This window comes from Pezoporus flaviventris, unplaced genomic scaffold (assembly GCF_033815535.1).
Source record: "Pezoporus flaviventris isolate CSIRO_AGI_PZ_B2104156 unplaced genomic scaffold, CSIRO_AGI_Pfla_v1 ptg000013l, whole genome shotgun sequence".
NCBI lineage: Eukaryota > Metazoa > Chordata > Aves > Psittaciformes > Psittacidae > Pezoporus > Pezoporus flaviventris.
The window spans coordinates 25,828,332-25,852,329 of NW_026892561.1; the positions used below are offsets into that span (position 1 = coordinate 25,828,332).

General features: G+C 36.2%; 1 protein-coding gene across 9 annotated transcripts in view; it reads right to left on the bottom strand.

Annotated features, from left to right (window-relative positions):
- The window catches only part of ATP11B (ATPase phospholipid transporting 11B (putative)), a 65,120-nt gene that overhangs the window by 35,676 nt on the left and 5,446 nt on the right, over positions 1-23,998 (bottom strand). For all 9 annotated transcript variants that reach the window (XM_061452408.1, XM_061452410.1, XM_061452411.1 and 6 more), the window contains exons 2-11: positions 13,626-13,742; positions 12,704-12,793; positions 10,393-10,473; positions 6,315-6,422; positions 6,012-6,140; positions 5,761-5,864; positions 4,243-4,290; positions 2,230-2,294; positions 1,601-1,682; positions 208-358 (exon numbers count right to left, since the gene is read on the bottom strand). In XM_061452408.1, coding sequence (XP_061308392.1) covers positions 208-358; positions 1,601-1,682; positions 2,230-2,294; positions 4,243-4,290; positions 5,761-5,864; positions 6,012-6,140; positions 6,315-6,422; positions 10,393-10,473; positions 12,704-12,793; positions 13,626-13,742 — 975 coding nt within the window. The remainder of the gene's footprint in view (positions 1-207; positions 359-1,600; positions 1,683-2,229; positions 2,295-4,242; positions 4,291-5,760; positions 5,865-6,011; positions 6,141-6,314; positions 6,423-10,392; positions 10,474-12,703; positions 12,794-13,625; positions 13,743-23,998) is intronic.

A 23,998-nucleotide genomic window follows, 5' to 3' on the forward strand; every position in this document is an offset into this window, starting at 1 on the left:
CAACCATTAACAGAGGTAAGATATTTCTACACAAGAGTGAGGCTACATAAGACTAACTCTCTCAAAAATACTGAGACAATAGGACACAAATTTGCAAGTAGATTATGTGGCAATTACGCCTAAATCCAAGAACAGAGATATAATATCACATTGAGTATATAGTGGTTGAGAGTTCCTCAGATATGCAACTGGTTAGAACTACATTACCTTACTGCTGTTTCTTTCATGCTCCGTTTTTTCATTATACCAAGGTTCATCCCATTTTTCTTCAGCTTGCCATGCATACTTTAAAATAGTGCTCAGAATGGCTTCAAAGAGGAGGATTATTAGATAAATAATCAAAAAGGAATTCATGGACCTACGAAGAAGAAAAACAAAAAAAAACAAAAACCAAAACCAAACAATTTCAGTTTATTTTACTTAATCTGTTGACACACTGAGGTTAACTGGACAATTAAAAAAAAAAAAATTAAAAAGTACCCTGTGTTCCCTGTGTTCAATATGGACAGTTTCTACATCACAAGCAAGTGACAGAAGTGAAAAAGAAATCCTACATTTGACTAAGGTATAGTCTACACGCAGCAATATGTAGACTAGATTATGGTGCAAGAATACCCCAACAGCTGACTTGTGTCACACTTGTCCAAGAGTTTCGTGAGTGACTTATCCTTCTCTTCTTCCACAAGTATCTAGCAAGGCTGTGAAGGCAGGTCACACAACACACTGGAACTTTTTCTTCAGTTAGAAGAGTACTGCCATGTTCATCTGACTATTTAACCCAGGCACTGCTATACCAGGATATAGTCAAACTTGCCTCTATATTCTGTAATGCTAGCCAGACCACCTCTCCACTCCTTGCTTTGATGACTGAACTTTTCCTGTGCATTCTATAGCTCAATACTGTGTTTGCAAAAGAATGCTGGAGGGCTATCTCAGTTTTTCAGTAACTGGAATAAAGGCAACATAGCAGAATTCCATTTTCCTCTTAACATATTTCATGAGGTTCAACATATAAATATCTATTACAATAACACCTATCCCATAACTACACACAAAGATATTTTAAACTGAACCCTCAACTTGTGCTAGAAGCAAGATTGCAAAACGTATCTGGCTAGGCTCTATCTCCTTTGGACTATGTGAAACAAAGCTATTTTCCATTATATCAAATTCAGAACAAAGATTTTTAAATAATTAAGACTTCATTTCAATCCATCCTCTTTAAAGGCAGGATGCAGTTTTACAGTAAAGGATGCAGAGAAGAGCGGAGACCGGGACCTGTTGTGAAAACTATCTCTAAGCATCTAGTTCAAAAAGCATTTTACCTACCATTAAATAATCTCCACATCTAAAAAATAAACCTGAACTTTTCCCACTTTAGTCCTCTTTTAAGTACGGGTATTTCAACTTCGTATGCTAGTGAAAGAATCAATAAAGGATGAAAAATCAAGAAGCTCTTTAGAGCTTCCTGAACGCAAAGCAATTAGCTTCTCTTCCCTTCCTTACAACCCAATGACAAGATCATCAGGGTTTTAAAGCTACCAAGCAAAATCTAAGTTAAAACTCTACAAATAAGAAAGATATTAGAACATAAACATACTTTTCTACTGCTGACCGTTTCTGAGATTTACTCTTGTAATTTAATGCCATCTTTGTCTCCATACCTGTATACACTGCAACACCTGGGAAGGAATGGGAGGGGAAAGAGTTACACCTTATTTTCTGCATATATACAGTTTGCTTAATTTTTCATTTTAAGGAACACAGGATAAAATCAAGAGGCGATACTACTTTTGTGTTTACTTCAGTACAATAGTGAGACAGTATTAAGTATTTGCAATACTCTATTATAGTAAGAGTACTACTGAACTAATTTTAACACCTACAAAAATGCTGTTCGTTATTATGACTGTACTGCTCTTCAATTCGTATTTTATGGAAATCAGAATGGTAAGTCTCAGGAGAAAGTGTTGAAAAATGGGTAACAGTAAAAACAGTCATTTACACATTGTAGTTAAGTTATTCCTTTATCAAACCACATCAAGTATTTTCACAGAGCAAAGCCGGAACTTTATATCCTTAGAGATTCTTCAGCATACTATCATTACTTTCATCTATAATCATACCCCTTCAGATAACAGCAAGATTATGGCATTTTTTTCAGTGCAAGTAGAATTAAACCACGTTTTAAGAAGAGAATACTCTTTAAATATTTAGATGTCTACAAACCAAATATTTCTTTAGTGTTCTTTAATCTTGCTCCACGAAGTAAGAGACTTTCAGGCCCAAGAGGTCTAAAAAGAAATAGAAATATCAGCACTTAAAAAATTAGTTCTTCTACATTATGCGAAATCCAGTTTCCTATGCAAATTTGTCCTATATCCTCTATGAATTTCCACTGCAACAACTATACTCTCACACTCATTTAGGTCCATCTTCAATGCTCTTACCCCTTTTACCATATCTCACCCACATATCTCCACAGTGCTCTTTGTTTCCTTTCACGCCTCCTTTGGTCAGTGCCATCCTCTCCCACCACTGTTCAGTATCCCATAATTAGTGATTGAGCTGAATATAACAAATAGCTGGGTTAGAGATACCTGCAAGTTACTTGAGAAGCCAGTAGAATAAAAAAAAAAAAGTCAAGCTCACAGTGCAGGAGTGCTGGTTTAGGTTTGGTTTATTTATCTATCTTACTTCTACCCCTCTGTCAAACTGAAATGATCTAAGAAGTTAAAAAGTTATTCATACCAGAGAAACAACTAGATGGACACTAAATGACCACAACAGTGCTGCTTTCGAATACAAGAGTAAAATTTCTTAAACATGGGGGGGGGGGGGGGGGGGAGGGAATCTGTCACAACATAATTTTACCATAATTTACATTCATTCCATTTCCCAAGCTAGCTGTAAACAATCATGTGAAAATAAAGGTCCAGGTAGAATCAAGGCTCATATTAGGTTAGAGCGATCTGTTCTACTCCAGTGGCTGTATCACCTTTAGAAACAGTTTGAAATAATAAAAAAAAAAAATTCACTACTTTTGCCAGGGTTTCAAATAAAAGCAGAAATTGAACTGCGGTGGCCAGGGTGATATACTGGGTATAAGCAAAAGAATTCAAGTTCATATACCAAGTGCTACAGCAAACAAGCCCTTGGGTTGTCTTACTTTTCCATTAGCTGTACCACAAGCAGTCCATGATTATCTTAACAAAGCACTTTTATTTGAATTTTCTTTGAAACCATAACCCAGAATTACTAAAAATAACCCAAACCCACACTTCACCCCCCACAGTTAAATATTTAACTTAAGCATTACCACAAATATGACAGTTACCACTACAAATACAATACATGAATTCTGCACACAGATTATGATAGGCTATTTAAATCACTGGTATTTAGGTGAATATTTTAGGGAAGACTCAAACTTTAACTGAGAATTTGAACTAAAAGGGACTAAATGTGTATTTCTGGATTCAAGTATTTTTGAGTTTGTAAAGCCAGTCTGAAAAACCCAATATAAAAAACAATTAATTAACTTGAATGCTAAATACTCCTGAAAGTCTGGTCATTTCCTCCAAGTGATTTCCGTGTCTTTATTTTAAACCATGACTTTCCTTACTCCTGTTCTTCCTGTTTTCTCTCCTGTTCTATTGTGATGGTGAGAAGTGAATGAACAGCTGTGTAGATACTTGGCTGCTAGCTGGAGCCAACCCACCACAATTAGCAATGTTTGAGGAAGTCCATAAATGGATCTGTAATTGGCTTCACATCTTTTTTTGTATTTTATATTTTCACGTGTTTAGGTGTATGCGACTTGCTATGACTGACAGGAAAAGGTTGTGAGGATATGATTAAATCCACACAGTTATGTGTTGACTATTACAGATGTAAGGACTTAACTGTACAGTCCAGTATGGTAGTGTGTAACATATACTATTTGTAGTAGAGGCTTTCTTAAAACACATTTCAGGAATTTAGTTAAAATAAATTTTTAGGAATGTCAACTGCAAAAACATCTGCTCAGTGACTCTGATAAGCAACAGTTTTGCACAAAATGTAGTAATGAACTTTCCTTAACTAATTTTTTTTCATCTCCATTTAAGTATGCAGCTACAATTGATACTTACAGTAAAAATACTCCTCCTTTCATATATTCAACAGTAACTCTTTCTTATGATGGTCATTTTAAATCAACTCCATCAGTTCTAAACATTAATCTTACAAAATTTTAATTACCTTACAATTTCTTCAGTTTGTTGACTTATAGTTATTCTTCCAACAAACCTATGAAAGATGGCCATGCATTAGAAATACCTACACAAAGACTCAAAAAAACATAAAAACCTCCTCTGTTACAAAAAAGTCATTAGTGGTTCACAAGTACAAAACAATCAACTTTTATTAACAATCAAACTAAACCAATATGGCAACACTGGCAGTAATTTTGCAAAAGGTATTTAACAACAAACATTTATCCTTCAAAAGAACAGTCATCTGAGAAGCCGATTAGGTTTCATTCATAAAGCCACAAAAGATTATATTTCTTTGCTAAAACACATTGTGACTTCTTCATGTTTCAATAACAAATAATCATAGAATCACAGAATAGTTAGGGTTGGAAAGTACCTTAAGATCATCGAATTCCAACCCCCACGCTATAGGCAGGGACACCTCACACTAGACCATGTCACCCAAGCTCTGTCCAACCTGGCCTTGAACACTGACAGGGATGGAGCATTCACAACATCCTTGGGCAACCCATTCTAGCGCCTCACGACCCTCACAGTAAAGAGCTTTCTCCTTATATCTAACCTGAACTTCCTCAACAAATACAAGTCAGCATATTAGCCATCAGAAATAGTAATTTTTCATTTAACAAAGCTAACCTACTTGCTTTTAAAATCTGACACTTGAACATTTAGCATGACCCCAGCTTCTATAGTAACTGTACTTTGAAGTTCTTACAAATTGAACCCGGCAAATATTTGAACAGCTGTTCAAATTAAGTATCCTGGCTTTTAAAAATTTAATACTTCTCACAGATCTGAAAGCTTCCTTAAGAACTGCTGCTGTGGTACACTTGGATCTTGAAAACTGCTACTTGACTGCTACCATTTTCCATTACACAATTCAGGAGAAATTTCGATGGGAATGTAACTTCTTTACCTATAACACTCTTACTGAGTCTAGGTCATTGCTTGCTGATGTTAAAAGCCGAAATGTAGCACAGTCAGATACCACTGTTTTTAATCTAAAGTTTTGCTGCTGAAAAATTGAGTTAAAATCTGCTCTTAACCATAAGCAAAATAAATCTGACAAACACATATCCTTAGAATTAACATAAGCTTACAAGAATTTGCTACAGTTTGGCTGAATTCTATTAAGAAAAATATACTGCTAGACAAGAACGTTATACAACTCTCTCTCTAACCTGCTCAGATTCATACGCCATTTAATTTTTTTAAGACCTAGAAACAAGTTTACTGGTTAGAACAGAAATGTACCTAAGTGTCATGATTAAAACACAAAAGGTAAATATTATCCCATGATTTTGATTTACTATTGAAATCCTCAAATTTGACTTCTCAGTTGCAACTTTCACTAGAGTACATATGTATAAACATGCTAATTATTAAAATCTAAAATTTAAGCAGATTTATGAAGCTATTTTAATCCCAGCAAGACACATAACATTCCTACTGTTAAACACCTCGTTCTGATTTGATTTCAAAATATTTACTAATAAGGTGATACCTGTATAGATCCGCTTCTGGCTGCTGACATTCTATAACAGCTACAAGTTTGTCCAGGTTGGCAACAGACTGTAACACTGCTGTTTCTGGGACTGCAACATGTGTCTGTAAAACAGTGTCCATTAAATTAAATATAAAGGACTATGGGGCTGGAGGGGGCGGTGTGTGTGAGGGGGGCAGTTATTTCAACAGTCTGAAATAAAAATGGCATAGCAAATTAACTACATTCTATTTCATATAGGTAACTCAGACCTTAAGATTGGTCTCTCCATCCAAACTTGCAGTAGTAACATGGCATGAACCGTCCCCTCGATCAGATGACAGAAGCACCAGATCAACAGGAAAAGTCTCATCTTTGGCTACTCTGACAATGTCCCCCACCTAATAAAGTGAACACAAAAGAGAAGGGTTTTAATACAAATAGAGTTTTAAAAGAGAAGTCATTTCAGCATTGTTACTGAATCATGATGAAACAGGCCACAATGACTAGTAATGGAAGAAGAACATTAGCTATGCAACAGAAACACCATTTTCAATTTGTCCTTAGGCACATACCCGAATGTTTTTAGATCTAGTTTTCACAAGGCCACCACTTCGAACAACATAAACTGGAGCACCATTCACTTCATTGTCCGCTTTGTGCCGTAACCAGTCTTCATAACCCTGTGGAAAACACAAACAAATTTACTTTTTAAACAACAAACCTATAAAGAATAACAAGTATCTTCTAAGCAAATGTTCTTCAAAGTACTTCCGGTACAGCCTGAATACAGTTACTCATTTCTGTTGAGCTTCTATTACAGCAGTTACTCAAGAATACGGCAAACCTCTTAATTTTCACTCACTTTACACAAGTAAAGGCAAATAAAGTAGCAAAAGTAGTGAAAAAACTTAACAGTCCCATGTTCTGTCAAAACAAATAGGCAGTAACATTTTCTGTAGATGAGATGAACAGGCATTAATTCAATCTTTTATCTGTATAGATTAATATAATACAAAACTGGCAACAGTGACTTTTAAGGGAGTTTTTGTGGTGTTTTTGATTTTTTTTAAGAGAAATAACAGACTGAAATTATTTCCTCACATCATACCATATAACGCTATAGTTACTGCCACAGCCTATGCATGAAATTTTAAGATTTTTTAATTTTGTACAACATGATGTACAGCAAGAGACAATGACTGAAAAGGTTTTAGTTCTTTGACTCCTAATGCAACAGTTCTCAGCAAGTGAGTTTTTTAGTGGATAAGTTAAGCAGTTTTCCTTTACCCAATAGCTGGCATGTCTTTAAACACCTTTTCCCCCACTCACACACATGCAAATATTTATGAGTGAATCCAGGAATACTATTCCTCTCCAATTTTCCTAAACAATACATTGCTTATTTAATCTAGTAGCCCGATTATCAGTCACAATCTCAGTACTGTTTAGAAAGCCCCATGAGGAAGCACAAGAAGTGGATCAGCCTATGCAGGAAGTTCAACTACTTTCACATCCTGTCAAGACTCCTGCAACATGTTTGCAGTTATAAAGACATTTTCCAAAATGCTTTTCTGCAGGTATAAAAACACGTGAAAGAGTTAAAACCACTTCCTTGGGAGTGTGCGTAATTCAAATTAATCCTAAAATGTTACAAACTCTATGTACAAACATAGAGTACTAATGCAGATGGAGTTTATAGAATTCTGCAGTTGACTGGAATTTGTAAGAAAGTTATATGATGAATTTAGCATGTTAAAAGTTTTACATTTCTACCTTTGTAAGTTTTTAAGCTTTATAAGCCAACTGCTTGAAAATAAATAATTTAGTGTGTAAGAATAGCAGTCACAGAGATACTGGGAAGTCAGAATCCTCAAACCCCTAACTAACACTCTTTCAAGAATCTTTCCTGATCAATATGAAAAAGCAAGAGTCATTACCTACAGCTCCTTGTTAAAGGTGACTGACAGAACAAAACAAGGATTTAACTAACATCCAGTAACCTTGGGGCATTTGTCTCATAGACCTGAACAGCTGCACAATATGGGCATTTGGCAAAGAACTGAAATTAATCTTCTTTAGAAAGTACAGATTCCAGCGTTTTCTCCATATGACCCCTATCGTCTTAAACACAAGTGTGACACCTCACACCAGGGAATTCTTAACTTTCTGCGGTCAGTTTCAATCTCCCCAAAGTTTACCTACTGCAGCATTTTTGAGAGTTTTATCCTCACTTGCAAATACTGCAAAAACACTGTGAAAAAGAAATATTCAATAGGAGTACAGGGAATGCTGCTTAATTGCATGAACAGGAACAAAAGATTTAAAACCCTCAATTATGTTATATTCTTAACTCCTACTTGAATAACTGCTTCAATGTACTTAGAGAAAAACAAAACAAAAAACCAAACAGGCCTGCATATTATATTAGCAGGTTTTTCATTCTCAGTTAGGTCTATATTTAATCAAAACTTGCAGTTTACCTGACACCTGTGTAAACATCTATGCCCAATCAGCTTATTTGCTAAACACCTATGACCCTATTGAAATGGACTAAGTTTTCAAAAGTTCCTTAGGAAATACCTTTATTTTGTTCAAATTTGTTTTGTGGTTTTATTTTCAACTTTCATTTTTGTTTTATTTATTTTCTAATTTTGGACTCCTCTGAGGACAGGCATCTTCACAAGTGTAAGGAGGAAAGTGCTCTGCCTAACAAGATCGACAAAATGACACAGCATGAATTGCATCACTTTGCAGTCTTGTACGTCCTTCTGACCAAGGTGCAATTACACTGCTAAGAAGAGAAAGTTCTATCACCTTGGCTGAGATTAAAGTAAAGTTGAGCTTTGCTAGAGGTGCCACATTAACTGGCCTTCTCGAAACAGGAGAGTTTTTATATCAACTACTAAGCTGCTCAAACCTGCATACAGTTAACGCTTCTATTTTTCCCCCTTCATCTTTTAAGATACCAAAAGGTTATAGTTTAACATTTATATTGCTGAAATTTTATACAGAACCAGTGCACCGCAGCTTTCAGAAGGAGTTTCTATCCCTAAAATCTGTTTCCTATTCCTCTTCTGGTTTGAGGAATTGGGAGCTGGTTTTGAGACCATACTGGGTATTTTCCCTTCTGCATTCCAACAGCAGATTTATCTTTCTTCATTTTCTCAGGACAGCCTGTCGGAAATAGCACAGTGAAGTGTCTTTCCAAGATAACAGCTTGTGAATACTGTTTGCCTACTTTGTAGCAGGTAGGATAAAGGTTAGAGTCCATTACACCACTTTAGGTGGTTCAATAATCCTTGCAGAGATATTAAGACAGTCAGAAAAACCTGTGATGCTTAGCAAGTCATGAATGATTTGAAACTTCTAGAAGGAATGTCAGAATCTGCTCTTTACAATCAACGGTAAGATACTTAAACTTCCCAACCCAAGTCCACTTACACAAGTCCAACTTTTTTCTGGAAAAAAAAAACCAAACCCTTGTAACTAAGATGCACAATCTTTCAGTTCACAAAGCTTTAACAGATATTTTCTACTGCCTACTTATTGCCACAGCTTTTGAACATGCAATTTTGGGGGGTGATGATGCAACTGAATAGGATTAGGGCACTCTATACATACAAACTGCACAGAAACAAGAGGAAACGTTAATTCAATTATTACTCCAGGATTAAGATTCCCTCTGCCCCAAACACCATTCTATCCACCTGAAAGCTAAGAGTTATTTTTAGCTTGCCCTATTTCAGGTTGGCTTTGGGTCTTACTGGCACAAAACAAATTGAAATTCCAGCTGTAGGTCTGTAACAGTCTCCTGCTTACTTTTCAGTTGCTATGACTGCATCTTTTCCCCAGACAGCATTGTCAAACCCTTGGAAAGGGATAATTCCTGAAAATTACCTCCCTGCAGAAGAACTTATAGTTTTATCCACATCACCTCTTTATTTATGTGCTTGTTTCTTTCTCTTCTTCCTCTAAGAAAACAGAAGATTTTTCTTTTTCATTTTTTTTTTTTTTTTAACATTCTCTTTCCAGGGCACCTAGGTCTTTAACAGGATATAGTACGGTGCTTGAGTAAGATTTCTATTAAACTCAGACAATTATTGTTATTTCAAGTGCTATAAAGCACTCCAAAATGTTTTATGTCATCAAAGAAAAAGAAAACAAAACCAGAAGCTTTCTAAACTGGACTTTTACCTGGTACAGGATTACAGTTAATATACATTTTATATGATGAAACATACTCCTTGGGGCAAAATTCACCTTTTAACTACTGACAAACATGGGTTTGCTTAATCTACCCAAGCTCTCAGTGTGTGAGGATTGGTTTTAATATGTAGCGAGGTGTGCCAAAAGAATAAGTGAGGAGCTTTCAGAAAAGGTCTTATAACAGGTGACATGTAATGCTTAGACAAAAATGCTGTCTGACAGTCATTCACTGTCCATTTAAGGGTACCATAGTGAGTCACTGAGTGCTTGACAACTAACCAAAATGCTCAAGTTCAAGCATCTAACAAGAAACATTAAATACAAAATCCTTTGTAAAAATGACACATTTTTTATTTATTTTTAGTATCTAAACAATACGTTGGTCAAACTTTAATTAATTTTACCTTAGAAAGTCTTTGTGCTACAAGGTTTTTTTCCCTTTACCTGTTTTATGGCTGTCACAGTTATGACAAAGAATAATGGCAATCCACTGGTAATAGGACTGGTAGGGGTATCTATCATGAGCTAGAAGAGAGGAAAATATAAAAATTAGACCCAGTTTTATTTTTATAATTGTAATTTTTTCAAACTCCTCATTATGATTATTTTTACTGCACTTTCTGCAGTATTTCTGGAGCAAAATTAGTTCCTGATGATGTTAATAATGATGCAAACAAAGGTTTTAAGGCAGAGAACAGTCAGTCACATTTGTAGCACATGTGTCAATTTTAAGAGTCTTTAGCATGTTTTCATCCTACAAAGATGAATTCAAAATTATATTACAAAGGAAGGAAACCTAGATTTTGTGAAGCTGTTTCAATACTCCATACAATCTACTGCTTAAGAGCAATGTAGAGTGTAACAACATCCACTTCAGAAATGAAAATAGTTAAAAATAGTAATTTACAACAGCTTAGATACTAGAAAACACTTTCTTAGACTGCTCCTGTCTGGTTCCACCAAGTTAACATGCAGTTTTTCAATTTGTGCTATTACTGCTGGCATGCCAAAAATGCAGTGTGTACACTAAAATTCTATATGTGGGGGGGATGTTAGTGGTTTGCCCCTGCTGCAGATATAAACCAACGTGGTCAAGTGCTGTAAAGAAAATATACACAATAACAATTCAAAACCACAGACATCAATTTGATCCACTTTACCTGAGACTTGTGGCATTGCTTTGAGAACCATTAAGGAAGAAAAAAAAAATGGTCATACATGAAGTTTACTCTGTTAAGAGCCAAGAACCTCAGAGAGAATACAGATTATGCCATCTTGGCACGCATGAATGAGCTTGTTTTTTTCTTCACTGAAACTGTTTACGGAACACAGCAAAAAAATCAGATCTAGCCTGCAATATTGTCTGTTCTTCAACTGTAGCATTGCAATTTCAGCTTGGCAACATGTTGTCCAAGAAAATCCATGCCAACAGCATCTGATTTTTTTGCTGGATAGGGTTCCCATGCCATTTTTGCCATCTACACTCTCCTCCTTTCTCTTTCTCTCTCATTCTCATATATGAAAATGGAGCAAGTTTTGTGCTAGTGAAATTCTCATGGCAGCCTGCTCCTTTTGCCTCTTTCACCAGAACACCATGGCCATTTGTCTGCTACACAGATGGACACACATCCATCACACAACTGGTGTGGAGCCTCACAGGACCAAAATGCAGTCTGTCACCATGTTTCTGGCATGCATCAGTGTGGTAAATAACATGAACTGAATTGTGCTGCATGTTTAAATCATATAATGAAAACCTGCCTCAGGTCTGTCATCCACAGTGGAATACAGTGGTAATGACACTGCATCCTGGTCACATGAGATTCATATGACAGAGAAGATACCATGGTGATTATCTTTTAAAGGCACGTTTGCCTCAAAAAAAGAAAATAATATTAGATGCTAATGAACTTCCAAACAGGATTTCAATAAAACCAGAATTCCACCTTAACAAATGAACAAAAATGACTGCAGCTTTTCTCCCATTTAATTTCCAAGAATACAGACATATACACATTTCCCACACAAATGAGGGCACTCACTTGAGTCAAAAACTAGAAAAGGATTACACTCTGAGTAGTTCTGCCTTTAGATCTGAATTTTTCATGGACATCATTTAGATATTACTAAAGTCTAACTGTTTGAAGAGAATAGGACTCAAAAATCAACTAAAGTGGTAAATTTGTACTGAAAAGAAATAAAAGCCTTAAAAATGCAACACTGTCCATGGTTACTTTAAGTAACATTTATGTTTCATCTCCAGCAAACCCCCATCTTCCTCAAGTTGTAATATTAAACAGCACGAAACATTGTAACAGGAATGACGAAGTTAATATTTTTAACTAGGAGGATGGAATGGACAACACATTCTGTTCAATGAAGCTAGAACTGTATGATTTTAGTAACTCCCAACACAGGAATTTTCAGCCTATTATAAAGTTAATTCTTTCTAAACGTGAAAGAGCAAGGGACACAGGATTAAAAATTGCAGACAGTTGAGTCCCTGTGCTGGCATGCAATGGACTTAGAAGCTTCACGCTTAAATACATTAGCATTCATGAAGATAAAACCTAAAGACAGTACATAAATTTGGACATAATTATTTTTAAATTATATTATTTTCCAAGGGAAACTGCAAACATGCTGTTTTTTTAAGAGATAGAATACATAAGTAGAGATGTTAAATTCACAGAACAAAAATCAATAGCAGAATTTACAACATAAATTGCAATTTCCTGAGTATTATTTAACTTACCTGAACCAAAAATATAATCAGAAAATAAAAGTTAGCTACTCTTCTGAACTGCTCAAATAAGTTTTTTGGAACAAAATTCCACACCGTATACTGAAGGGGAAAAAGAGAGAGAAGAACAGTTATGACATACTGAACAATCTTTCAGTGAAATTCAGCTAAATCTTTTCATTTTCCATATCCCCTCCCTCAAACCATCTGGTCCTGCTCTACTCTCACAGAAAACTACTGCACCCTTTGGGTTCTGGGTAGGTTGTTCCGTTTTGTTTTGGTTGGTTGGTTGTTTTTTTGTTTGAAATACAGGTGGCAGGGAAGCAGGGGTAGCAACTGGGTTGCCTTTACAGTCAAAGTTTTAAATATTTTCCTACCAACTAGGATAGGAGCAGCTGGACTTATTTGTCTGCTTGCATCCTGGGTAGCAGAGAATAAATTAATTGTTGTATCTGTAACTTTGTTCTACGCCACAGTGACAACACACATCCCCACCATCAGTTCTATTGATTTCAATCCAAAGTCACACTAGGAGGGAATCTGCAATTGCAGTCCATTGCCGATTCATTTTATGCAGACTACTAGCTTACATTTTGGCAATTTTATGAATTTTCACAACCAGCTTCATCTTTCCTTTTAAAAGTAGTTCTGTGCATCACATCCAGACACCGATAACAATGGTTTAAAACCTACTTTTTTTCCAAAATTCTGACCAACATGTTTAATTGTTCTGTACTTAGTCAAAGTCTGAGGAAATAGGCACGAGAGCAGGAGAAAAACTACACAGGAAACAACCTACCTTTTTCCTCAAAAAAGGTTAGGTTCTTTCATTTTTAATATTGTTGATGCATCATGAGACATAATACACACATGCACATTCACTACACAACTTCTTAAGTACAAGTGGCTTACCCACACCAAACTTATCCCTCACCTTGGATGATACAATTCTGTTGTCCACAAACTTCTGAGGAACATAATGGCCATGCTGGGGAAAACGATTAGCTATATAAATAGTTCTTGTATCGCTTTGATGCGGTGGGTCAAAACCCTAGAACACAAAATTAAAAAAAAAAAAACAACAACCTGTTTTATTAACTGTAGTTTTGTAAAATTATCTTTCTCCTGAAAAATGACATCCAGATATCAAGCAGCAGTTTTAGAATAATGGCTTTTGAATAGGAAACAAACTTAATGTGTAAATTAACGTCTTCACAGCCATGCTCCTGATAACCCTAATGAAACAGATTATGATAAAAATAAAAGATTAAGAAAAAAGTCATACTAGTATGCTGCGACAACTGGATTTTGAAGATTCTCACCAGCTTAAAATAAAAAATGCATTTGCATGTGCCTAGACAACAGTATTTTCCCAAACAAGTTCTATCTCCAAGAACTAATATTTTGTCTAATCTCAAATGTGATTTCCTAACATCACCACCAGCAGACACATCAAAAAAAAAAAGCCAAAACAACAACAAAAAAACACCACCAAAAAAAACCCCTAGCAACAACAACAAAAAAACCCTCAGAAATACTGATCAAGTTTCCTGCCAAAACAGAAGATGCCCTGTTTCAGGTCTACTAGTTAGTATTTTCATCAACTGTCACTGTGGGGGAAAGGGGGATACAGGTGTTAAATCTGCAGATGACACCACCTCGGGACTGCAAGAACTCCAAACGAAAAGAAAAATTTGAAAATCACCTTGACCAACCACACACAGAGAAGACTGAATGCTGCAGCAGTTAGATATAATGACTGCATCTACAAAAAGAGAGTAGAAGCCTGTATAAACAGTTACGAAGATGACACTCAAAAGACTACAGCTGATCACAGGCTTAATGTGAGTCAGTAATGTCATCCCATTAAGAAAAAGGTCTTTGGTACTAAGGAGGCTGGAGGAGGAGTGGGAGCCACAACTGAAGCACTGTGAACCAACGGGACAGTATCCAGAGGAGTGGACCATGAGCCACAGGAGAGTCTAAACACATGACATATAATGCAAGGCTGAGCAATCTAAAAAGCCAAATGCAATCAAATTGGAATCATTTAGCCTAGAGAAGAGGAAACTTGTGATATACTAGCACATCTTCTGATATATGAGTGTTCTACTGAGAAAAGGGGTAATCTGAAGGAACAAGAACTAGGCTTAAGTTGCAGCTAGGAAAACTTACGTTTGGATATTGAAAAAACAGGAAAAAAAAATCCTTCCTTAGAGAAACAGATAATTAAAAACCAAAATAAGTCACGTGGGAAGGCTGCAATGTCTCTGTAACACAAGGGCTTATATCTAGGTCATTCAAGTCTATCTTTAATTGAGCCTTTCCTGGGGCTACATGACTCACCAGAACTCTCCCTAGCTCTAATGTACTGACCTGGAGAAGCAGGTAATGGCAAAATACAATAAGCAAGACAGTAAACCAGCAATAATTCAGGCCAAAAAAACCCCACTAAAATAAAAACAAAAAACAAAAAACAACTTTAAGATATGTAACAAGCTAGTGAAATTAAGTTGTCCAGAAAGCAGTGAATTTCAGTGTGAACATCACACATTCCTAATCTTAGAACCAACTCTGTATTGTATACAGTTTCCTTGTTCTTTGATGCCAAGTGAAAGGACATCACCAATTTCATTGTTAGAGGTGAGGAAATTACCTTTGCAGTTGTGTTGCTCCACTTGTGAAACCAGGCTCAGACCCTGATGTGTGTCAAATAAAAACTGACACTTTACAGAACTCCAACAGAAGATATTTCTGTACCAGTTAACTACAGAGGATGATGAACAGCGAGCACAATGAGCTACATAAAAAATGGTTGGTTTAACCAACCAAGAATTTCCTTTAATTCATGACTATCTCTAACACAGGTTATTAAGTATGGTCACATTCAGGATGGTGTCATTTTAAAGTAAATGACTAATTTTAAAATCCTCTCAAATACAGGTGTTTGTTGTGTTTTTTTTTTTAATTTGGCATCATTACTACAGAAACATTCTCCTTCAGAAAGAAAAAGATCCAGAAGAAAGAAGGGAGAAAGAAAGGAAAGGGGATTTTTCAAAGAGATTTGAAGGAGAATAAACTTTAGATGACAAGCTGTGGAAGGCTGCTCTGGTCACACGCTCCAGTGTGAAAGCTTGTTTAAAGATAAGAGTGGAGCAAGGAGACAAAAAGTAGATAGGGAAAAGGAAGGGGAAAATATACACAGATGTCAGAAACAAGAAGAAAAGAACTGCTCATGACTTCAAGAGAAGAGATACAAGCATGAAAATAAGGAGTTGTCTTTTAAAAAAGTACATGTTAAATGCCGACACAAAATTTTCAAATTTTGGGTATTTGACAGCAGTGACACATTATTTCCAAATGAATATAGAAGATGCCACAACAAAAGTGTTTTGCATGCAAGAAATATGTGCTTAATTAATAAGACTACGTACATAGCTCTTTCTTCTCTCAGAAAATGTCTGTCACTCACAAATTGCGAGACATCCTCACTTTGGAAAGTCATATTCTACAGCCTGAAAACCCTCCACTCTAAATCAGATGCAAAGCAAGGAAAAAAACAAAACAAAGCAACCAACCAAAAAAACCCACCAACCAAACCATACAAAGCAAAGAAAGCAACAGTCAGTCATTTGTGATAAATACTAATCTCCACATCACTTGCTGAAAGTTAATAAAGTATTTCAGAGTGACTAGTGTATCACTGTATTTTTTATATACCTGAAAGTTGATGAGTTTAGTGACATTTTTATTATGAATAGTGTAGACCTCCATACAACTGAAGCCTAACTGCAGAAGAACTATCAATAGAACACCTCTGCTGAAGCACACTCAATTGATTAAAAGCAAGGAATCTATTTTCCAAATCACATCTCTGATCATATGAATTTACAGGTGCAGCTGTGCAGTTAAAACAGCTTAAAATTTCAGTCTAGACACATTTACCTCTGTTTTGCTGAAATTTATCACAGAGTAAGCACAGAAGCTGTGCAGTCAGCAGATCTATGGAGATGGCAATGCACAAGCCAGGCAGGCTGGGGACAAAAACCTCTTCATTTATCAGAGCTGTGGTTGGAAAAGGACACATCCTTAACAACCTTAGTCACTTGACTGTAATCACAGCAGGAATTAAGTCAGAGCTGGGAACAGAATCCAGATTTCCTAAGTTTCATGGCTGTAAATATGAAAGATCATTTGAAATTACCAAAAACCTGTGTCATCACATAGTCAGCTGATGAGACTGCAAACAAGCAGATCTCCCAAAGAAATTTTAATTCTGCATCTCTCCAAGGAAGATTCTGCAAAGACATTGAACTTAATTGTTCAAGAACTGAAATACCGTTAACTTTTCTGTACATGAACACAGATCCTGCTCCTGACACAAAAATGAGTTATACTCCAAACTTCTGTCCAGCATATATCTATAAACAAGCCAGCAAAGATGTACAGAGAGCCCACTGTTTCCTAATTTCACTTATGGATGGCTCTTTCTCTTTCTCATGTCACTATCAAACTCAGCTGCAAAATTAGGGTAACGTGCCTTTGTCAAAAGATTTCTGCGGCTAAATAGCATGAACACAGAATCCCTAAAATAAATTCTGAGTCTTGCAAAAAGATTCAGTTGTCACCAGTATATTTCAACAAAAAATTTCCTGCAGTTATCTAATGGAGTGACTTCTACCTAAATGCATAATCATTACTTCATAACAAGTAAAGCTGAGGTTATTACAAAACTTGATATTTAAGGCTTATTAATCATGCGTATTACATGAATCAACTGTAAATAAAACAAAGAGTTTTATATTGCTGCTGAGGAAGCATTATTAGCATGAACAACAAATTAGGCAACCGGAGAAAGAAGCAAATGAGAAGAACACTATGAAAAAGAACTGTGCAAAGGATGAGACTGCCCTCCCAACACCTGCAAGTGTAAACAAAAAAAAAAAACAAACAAAAAAAAAGAAGAAAAAATGCTTACTCAACTCATTGATGTAATATATCCCATATACTACAGACTCCTTATTTCTTTAATACCACTATTAACTTATGGCAGCATGCATGTACATATACCCTCCCCACACATTCTTCAACACTTAAATAAGACAGAAAAAAATCCACAAAGTTTCAGTTAGGATTAGTGACATGAGACCAGCACCCAACAAATCAGTGTTTCAAGCTTTACAAGATATGCATTGATAATTACAAACCATGTGACAAGCAGACTTTGTTTATGATTTGCATAAATGTAGTATTTTTAACATGATCTCCCAAATGTTTTGTATTCATCATCCATAGTTTTTAAAGGGGGGGAAAAAAGGCAAAATTACATTTGCTGAAAGAACTTCTGTTATGTGACCATTTTTCAGTGAAAGGCATTTGAAAGAAGGAAGCCTCAATTACATCCTCTTCCTCCTTTCAAAAACAACACTGCTAAAGAAAGTAGCAGTTTCCCCAAAGGCATGGAATACTTTTCCCTGTGTTAGATAAGATGATCTAGTCACACTCCATACCCATTTTCAGAAGTCTGTGTAAGTTTGTACTCTTTCAGTCATGTAACTGGGCAGTAGTCAAACTGAATTTGTCATATCTAAGGTTAGCATGAAGGAAGAAACAGCCTCTCACAGCAATTTTAAACACTGCTCTAACAATTAAAGCAGCGAATCAGCTGACGCATCCTGAGGTTTACATAGTGCCATGCAATTTGCTCTTCTTCTTTGAAGCATCACTGCATTAAATAGATAAAACAGTACAAAAAGCCAAACGCTATTCATGCAACTTCCTCTTCCAGCTTACTGTATCTACAGGCAGTTTTAAATACCAGACAACAAATTATACTGTAACCTCCTAAAAGCTCATGACCAAACTACATTATTTTGTGAAAACAAGCACTCAAGGAAACAAGGCCTAAGAAATCATGAAGCAATAATCCTTCCTTTTACAAAGGTAAAAATATGCTTAGTACTGTAATTAGAACAGTCATACCGGTGCTTGGAACAAAATCCTAGATACATATAGCTCAAGTTGTTCTGATTTTACCTTATTTTGTTAAAATGCCAACAAAAAATAACTTGGGAAAATCCCTATTTAAAAAAAAAAAATACAACAAACAAAACAACATCTATCCTCTATTTATCTGCATAAATAACAAGCAAGCTAAATTGGCCTCATCCACTGCTACCATACTTCCCTGTGCCAGTTTCTCTACTCAGGTGCCTGATCCCAAACATACTGGTCTTGTAACATCAATAAAATCAGAAAGCAAAAGCAAGCTGAGCAGGCAAGTTAGGCTTTCTAACATAACACTCTCAAAAATGGTTATGACATATCCAGTTTCTCTTAGTAGTTAAGAATTTTAAGAGATTTAGGTACATTGCTTAATTTTAAAATAGTCCACCTTTGCATTAATTAAGGAACTATCTTTCTTATCCTCCTCTACAAACCAAATTACAGTATTTACAAAGCATAATCCATTTTGGACTTCATATGATAAAACAAACCTATTCTTTTGTGGCTGTCTTCAACAGAATTCCAAGCTTTGCACTTTTGCCACAGGATTATTAGAACTCTTACCCTCTTGCATTCAATGTATTTGATCAACTAAATGCCCATAATACATTCCTTCCTCGTTTGTTGCTTTATTTCAGGATGCTCCCGTTCATACTCAGACACACAGACTTTGAAAATTAACAATAATGAACAGATCCTGTGATACTTTTTCTCAGATGCTTTTTGACATAAAACAGACTTTACAATAAATGTGTCTTCAACTCAATTAAGCAAACAATTTAATTAACATTCAGATTTTAGAGAAGCTAGCCTCAAAGTAAGGGCTAGTGGCTCCCAAACTACTTTGCAAGGCCATTCAGTGCTCTCTAATTTTTTTCCTAAAACAGATTTAAAAAAGCATTATGATGAAGTACAAGCAGCCTAAGAGAACTTGAAGTTTGACTGTATCTGCGTCTAAAACATTTGGTCTTTTGCCATGACTCCCAAAGTAGCCCACTGCTCTAAAGAAGGGAGAATGAAGATGCCTTTGAAGTTCAAACCACACAGTTTTAATTTCAGAACTAACAATTATCCTCTGTGGGCTCCAGCAATTAGTTATCCTTATGTACATCATCTCCCTCTCAGACACATACAAACAGAGAATACGCAAGATTTTCAAAGCTGAAGGGTGACTTTAGACACCCATGAGAAGGTAACTATAAAGAATTGTATTTTATAAAATAAGAATTGAGATCTCAAAAATCAATAGCCACTTTAAAGAAAGCTGCTCAAAACATATGAGGTACTTGAGCATGGAATGTGCTACAATTCTGCAATAATCAATCACACAGAAATAGCAGTTACTAAACAAAATTACACTAAGAAATACAGAACCAATACAGTAAATGAAACATTCAACACACATATCGCATACCTTGAAAAAAAACACACTATGTCAAAAATACAACCCCTAACTGTATCCTTTCTGCATAGTCCCTGGATTCATTTAAGTTATTTTATAGCAGAAATATTTTTCTTTGATTTTCAGTATTAAATATGGCATTCAAATCTGTGACAGGTTATGAACTTTCATTTAAAATTAGAAAGCAATTTCAACTTTGTAGCTAGCAATTTCACCATATACATGTCAAGTCCATGATAGGACAAATTCAGAGGAATCATACATTTCTTCATGTGCTTGCATACAGTGTGCTATTACCTTAAAACAAAATGCTCTTTACCTGCTGCTTTGAGTCATTTATAAAACTATTTTCCGCAAGCATGAAGGACTCCTGTTTTGGGCTACTTGCGTGACCATTATCCCATCAGAATATTGAAACCCACCACATTTATATTGGTTCCAGCAGGCTATAGCTACTTATGCTAGTTCACATTTACCTTCAGTATGAAAAAAAAAAAATAAACAAACAACACTTCTCAAAAAATTCTTCCCCAGAGCACCCCTAGAGAATAAATCTTAAGGCTTTTTCAAAATGTGTGCCAAAAGCATACTGACAGTTGCCCTGACTTTTGGTGCTCAACAAATTTCACAGGAAGATAATTTAGTTAGTTATAGCAAGAACTGTTTAGCTCTTCCTTTTAATATGCTTTGATAAAGCATGTTCTGTAAAAATAACATTGCAGTTTTTAGTCTAATCCACTCAAATATCAATTTATGGTTTAATTCCACTACAAACATGATTTATGAACTAAGTATCAGTTTAATGTCCTGTTTTCAGACATGTCTACAAACTAGTTTATCCTCAAAGCTTGCTAAATCTTAAGCTTCCCTTCTATTTTGTTGCAATCTAATGATCTGCAAAAAAATTAGCAGAGCCGCCCATAAAACTAGACCAAAAAGGGGCAAAAGGGAGAGGAAACAGGTAACAAAACGTAACAACGTATATTTTTAGGTATAAACCATATAAGACTTCTTTCCCTGGCAAGATATTTCAAGATGAAAACAGCTTGCCTTTGTCTCCATCATTATCTCTCCTTCCCATTTACAGGAAACCTCTCCATTCCCATGCTTATTTTACTCAAAGTAAACAAGAAAAAATTCCATTTAAATCACAGCATGTGGAAAGTCAAGGAATTGCAGAGGTTTGTTTTTTAAATCGTGGTGTAGCTGTCAGTCCTACTGTATCTCTTTTCTGCCACGGTCTGTACTGTTGCTATGTGATTTTTTTCAACAGCAGCTGAAAAGAGGCTTATATTAAAAAAAAAAAAAAAGCCTAGCTGCAAATGTCACCTGTATTTTGATGGAAAATACAACCTTGTGTTTACAGAGGCACTCTGTCAGATCTATTTTGCTGCAGCTCTTATTTGCTCTCTTACAAACAGATTTTGTGCTAGAGTTTTTCCAGAGGTGTACTGTAGATACCTTTTTCAGGTGAAATAGTTACAAAACCAGTTATAACTACAGAGGACACAAGAAGACAAAAAAGAAAACCAGATGACATCACTAGTGAAAGGCAAAAGTCATAACGTTTTTAATGAAATTTAAACACAACATTTTTTCTCTTGTAACTACTATCTCTCCACCCCAGAAGAAAGCAAACAAGTTTTAATGAAATTAACCAGCCCATCCAAACAAGAAAAACAATTCCAATAATATCCAAAACACATGTTGAATGTTATTAAATTCAGCACGTTTGTACTTGCCCTAGATTACTTTTACCTCCTGATGAGAGCTCACAGGCAACCTCTTAGTAATAAACAGAAGCTTCTACCCTGACCATCTACCTACCAACCAGAACACTAAAAGCTTTTGCTCTTTGTCAAGAAAGTAGTATTTTTCTCAGTCACATAAAACATAAATAGCAGCTATTAAGAGAGCAGGACACTGTCATTGCAGGAATATCATACAGTCAATTAAATGGTCATATTATTGCATGACAAGTGGAAATCTGGCACAATAAAAATCTGCTGCTACAAAAAATCATGGCCAGAAAAGAAAAAAAAAAAAGAAGAAAAGAATAGGACAAGATACAGGTCAAGCATCCAAGTCCCACAGCAAGACAGCTGATCTTCCCATCTTTAAAATGGTCTTTAAAAGAAACAGTGTCATGACTGATTTGATTAGGTTTTGGTAGGCAATTTATAAATTTACAATTTAATTTTTATGAGACGTTAAGATTTTAAAATTTAGACAGGACAGAATGGATGTCTCCATTTGGAACAGACAGCTGGCTGAAGACAGGGCCAGGTTCTGCATGCTTTGGAACACACTGTGCTACAAATATATTACCCTTCAGTAGTCGCAGAATATAAAAAGAAAATAAGGTTAGAAGACCCAAACACAATAGAAGGACCAGTCCAGCAGATCACAGAGTATCTCTAACAAAAAAAAAATAGGGCCACACTTTCTCCTGTATGAAGTTACAGGAGAAGAGTCATTAACCCCCAGGTTCTCAAATTACTCTAACCAAAGTAGCTTCATTTGTTCTAACACACATCTCACTAATCCTTCTGGGACAATACAGAATGTATTAGCTGGGTAGTCTGAACTAGAGGACCTTTTCTGAGCAAATATGCATGTATTTATCCAGTATACAGTAACAAACACTCACCTAATTTTAGCCAAAAAGGGGAATAGACTTCAATGACACCTAAGAAAGAAGGGGAAGTTGTACTCCAGAAAAGCAATGTGATTTCAAGACTAGGATTCTCTGTCTGGATTAGTTCAAAGTACCTACACCATTCAAAGAAAACAGAGAATACTTTGGGAGGGGTGTTGGAGAGGAAGTAGTAACTGCATTGGCTCAATTCTATGAAATGATTAAGTGAAAATAAAACATGTCCATGCAAATGATGAGATCAAACACTGTCCACCTTGTTCAGAACACCAATCACTACAAGCTATCACAGAACAACATCTGCCCTCTCAGAACACCTTAACAGACACCAACACCTGAAAGGAAAGGGAAAAACATCCCAAACATACAGTCCCCTAGTGCTAATCTATTTGAGGACATTTCCTTTATTAGCAGAAGAAACTTTTATTAGAATGAAAAATTAACAAGAACACTATTACAAATATTGGTAGGATGAGATGATCTTCAAAGGTCCCTTCCAACCCTAACAATGCTGTGATTACTGCCTTTGGGGCTAGAGGTGCATGGGGTGTGACAGGGACAACCAACGCAAAGCTGCTGAAAACGTTCCCTGTGGTCACCTCTCAATGCAGGCTGCATACAACTTCTGGACTAGATGAACCCTTGATGTTCCTCACAGTCTAAACCTTCCTATAACCATTATATAAAATAGGCTAGTAACTAGGGCAACCTGTTGCAGTGCCTCACCACCCATACAGTAAAGAACTTTATCCTTATACCCAATCTAAACTTCCCGTTTACTTTTTAACCTGTTACCCCTTGTCCTACCACTACAGTCCCTAATGAATAGTCCCTCTCCAGCATCCTTATAGGCCCCCTTCAGATACTGGAAGGCTGCTATGAGGTGTCCCCACAGCCTTCTCTTCTCCAGGATGAACAGCCCCAGCTTTCTCAGCCTGTCTATTAAGACAGGAGGTGCTCCAGCCCCCTGATCATCCTTGTGGCCCTCCTCTAGACTTGTTCCAACAGTTCCATGTCCTTCTTATGTTGAGGACACCAGAATTGCACACAATACTCCAAGTGAGGTCTCATGACATCAGAGGGGCAGGATAACCTCCTTCAACCTTCTGGTCATGCTCCTTTTGATGCAGCCCAGGATACAGTTGGCCTTTTGGGCTGCGAGCGCACACTGCCAGCTCACGTTAAGTTTCTTGTCAGCCAACACCCCCAAGTCCTTCTCCACAGGGCTGCTCTGCATCTCTTC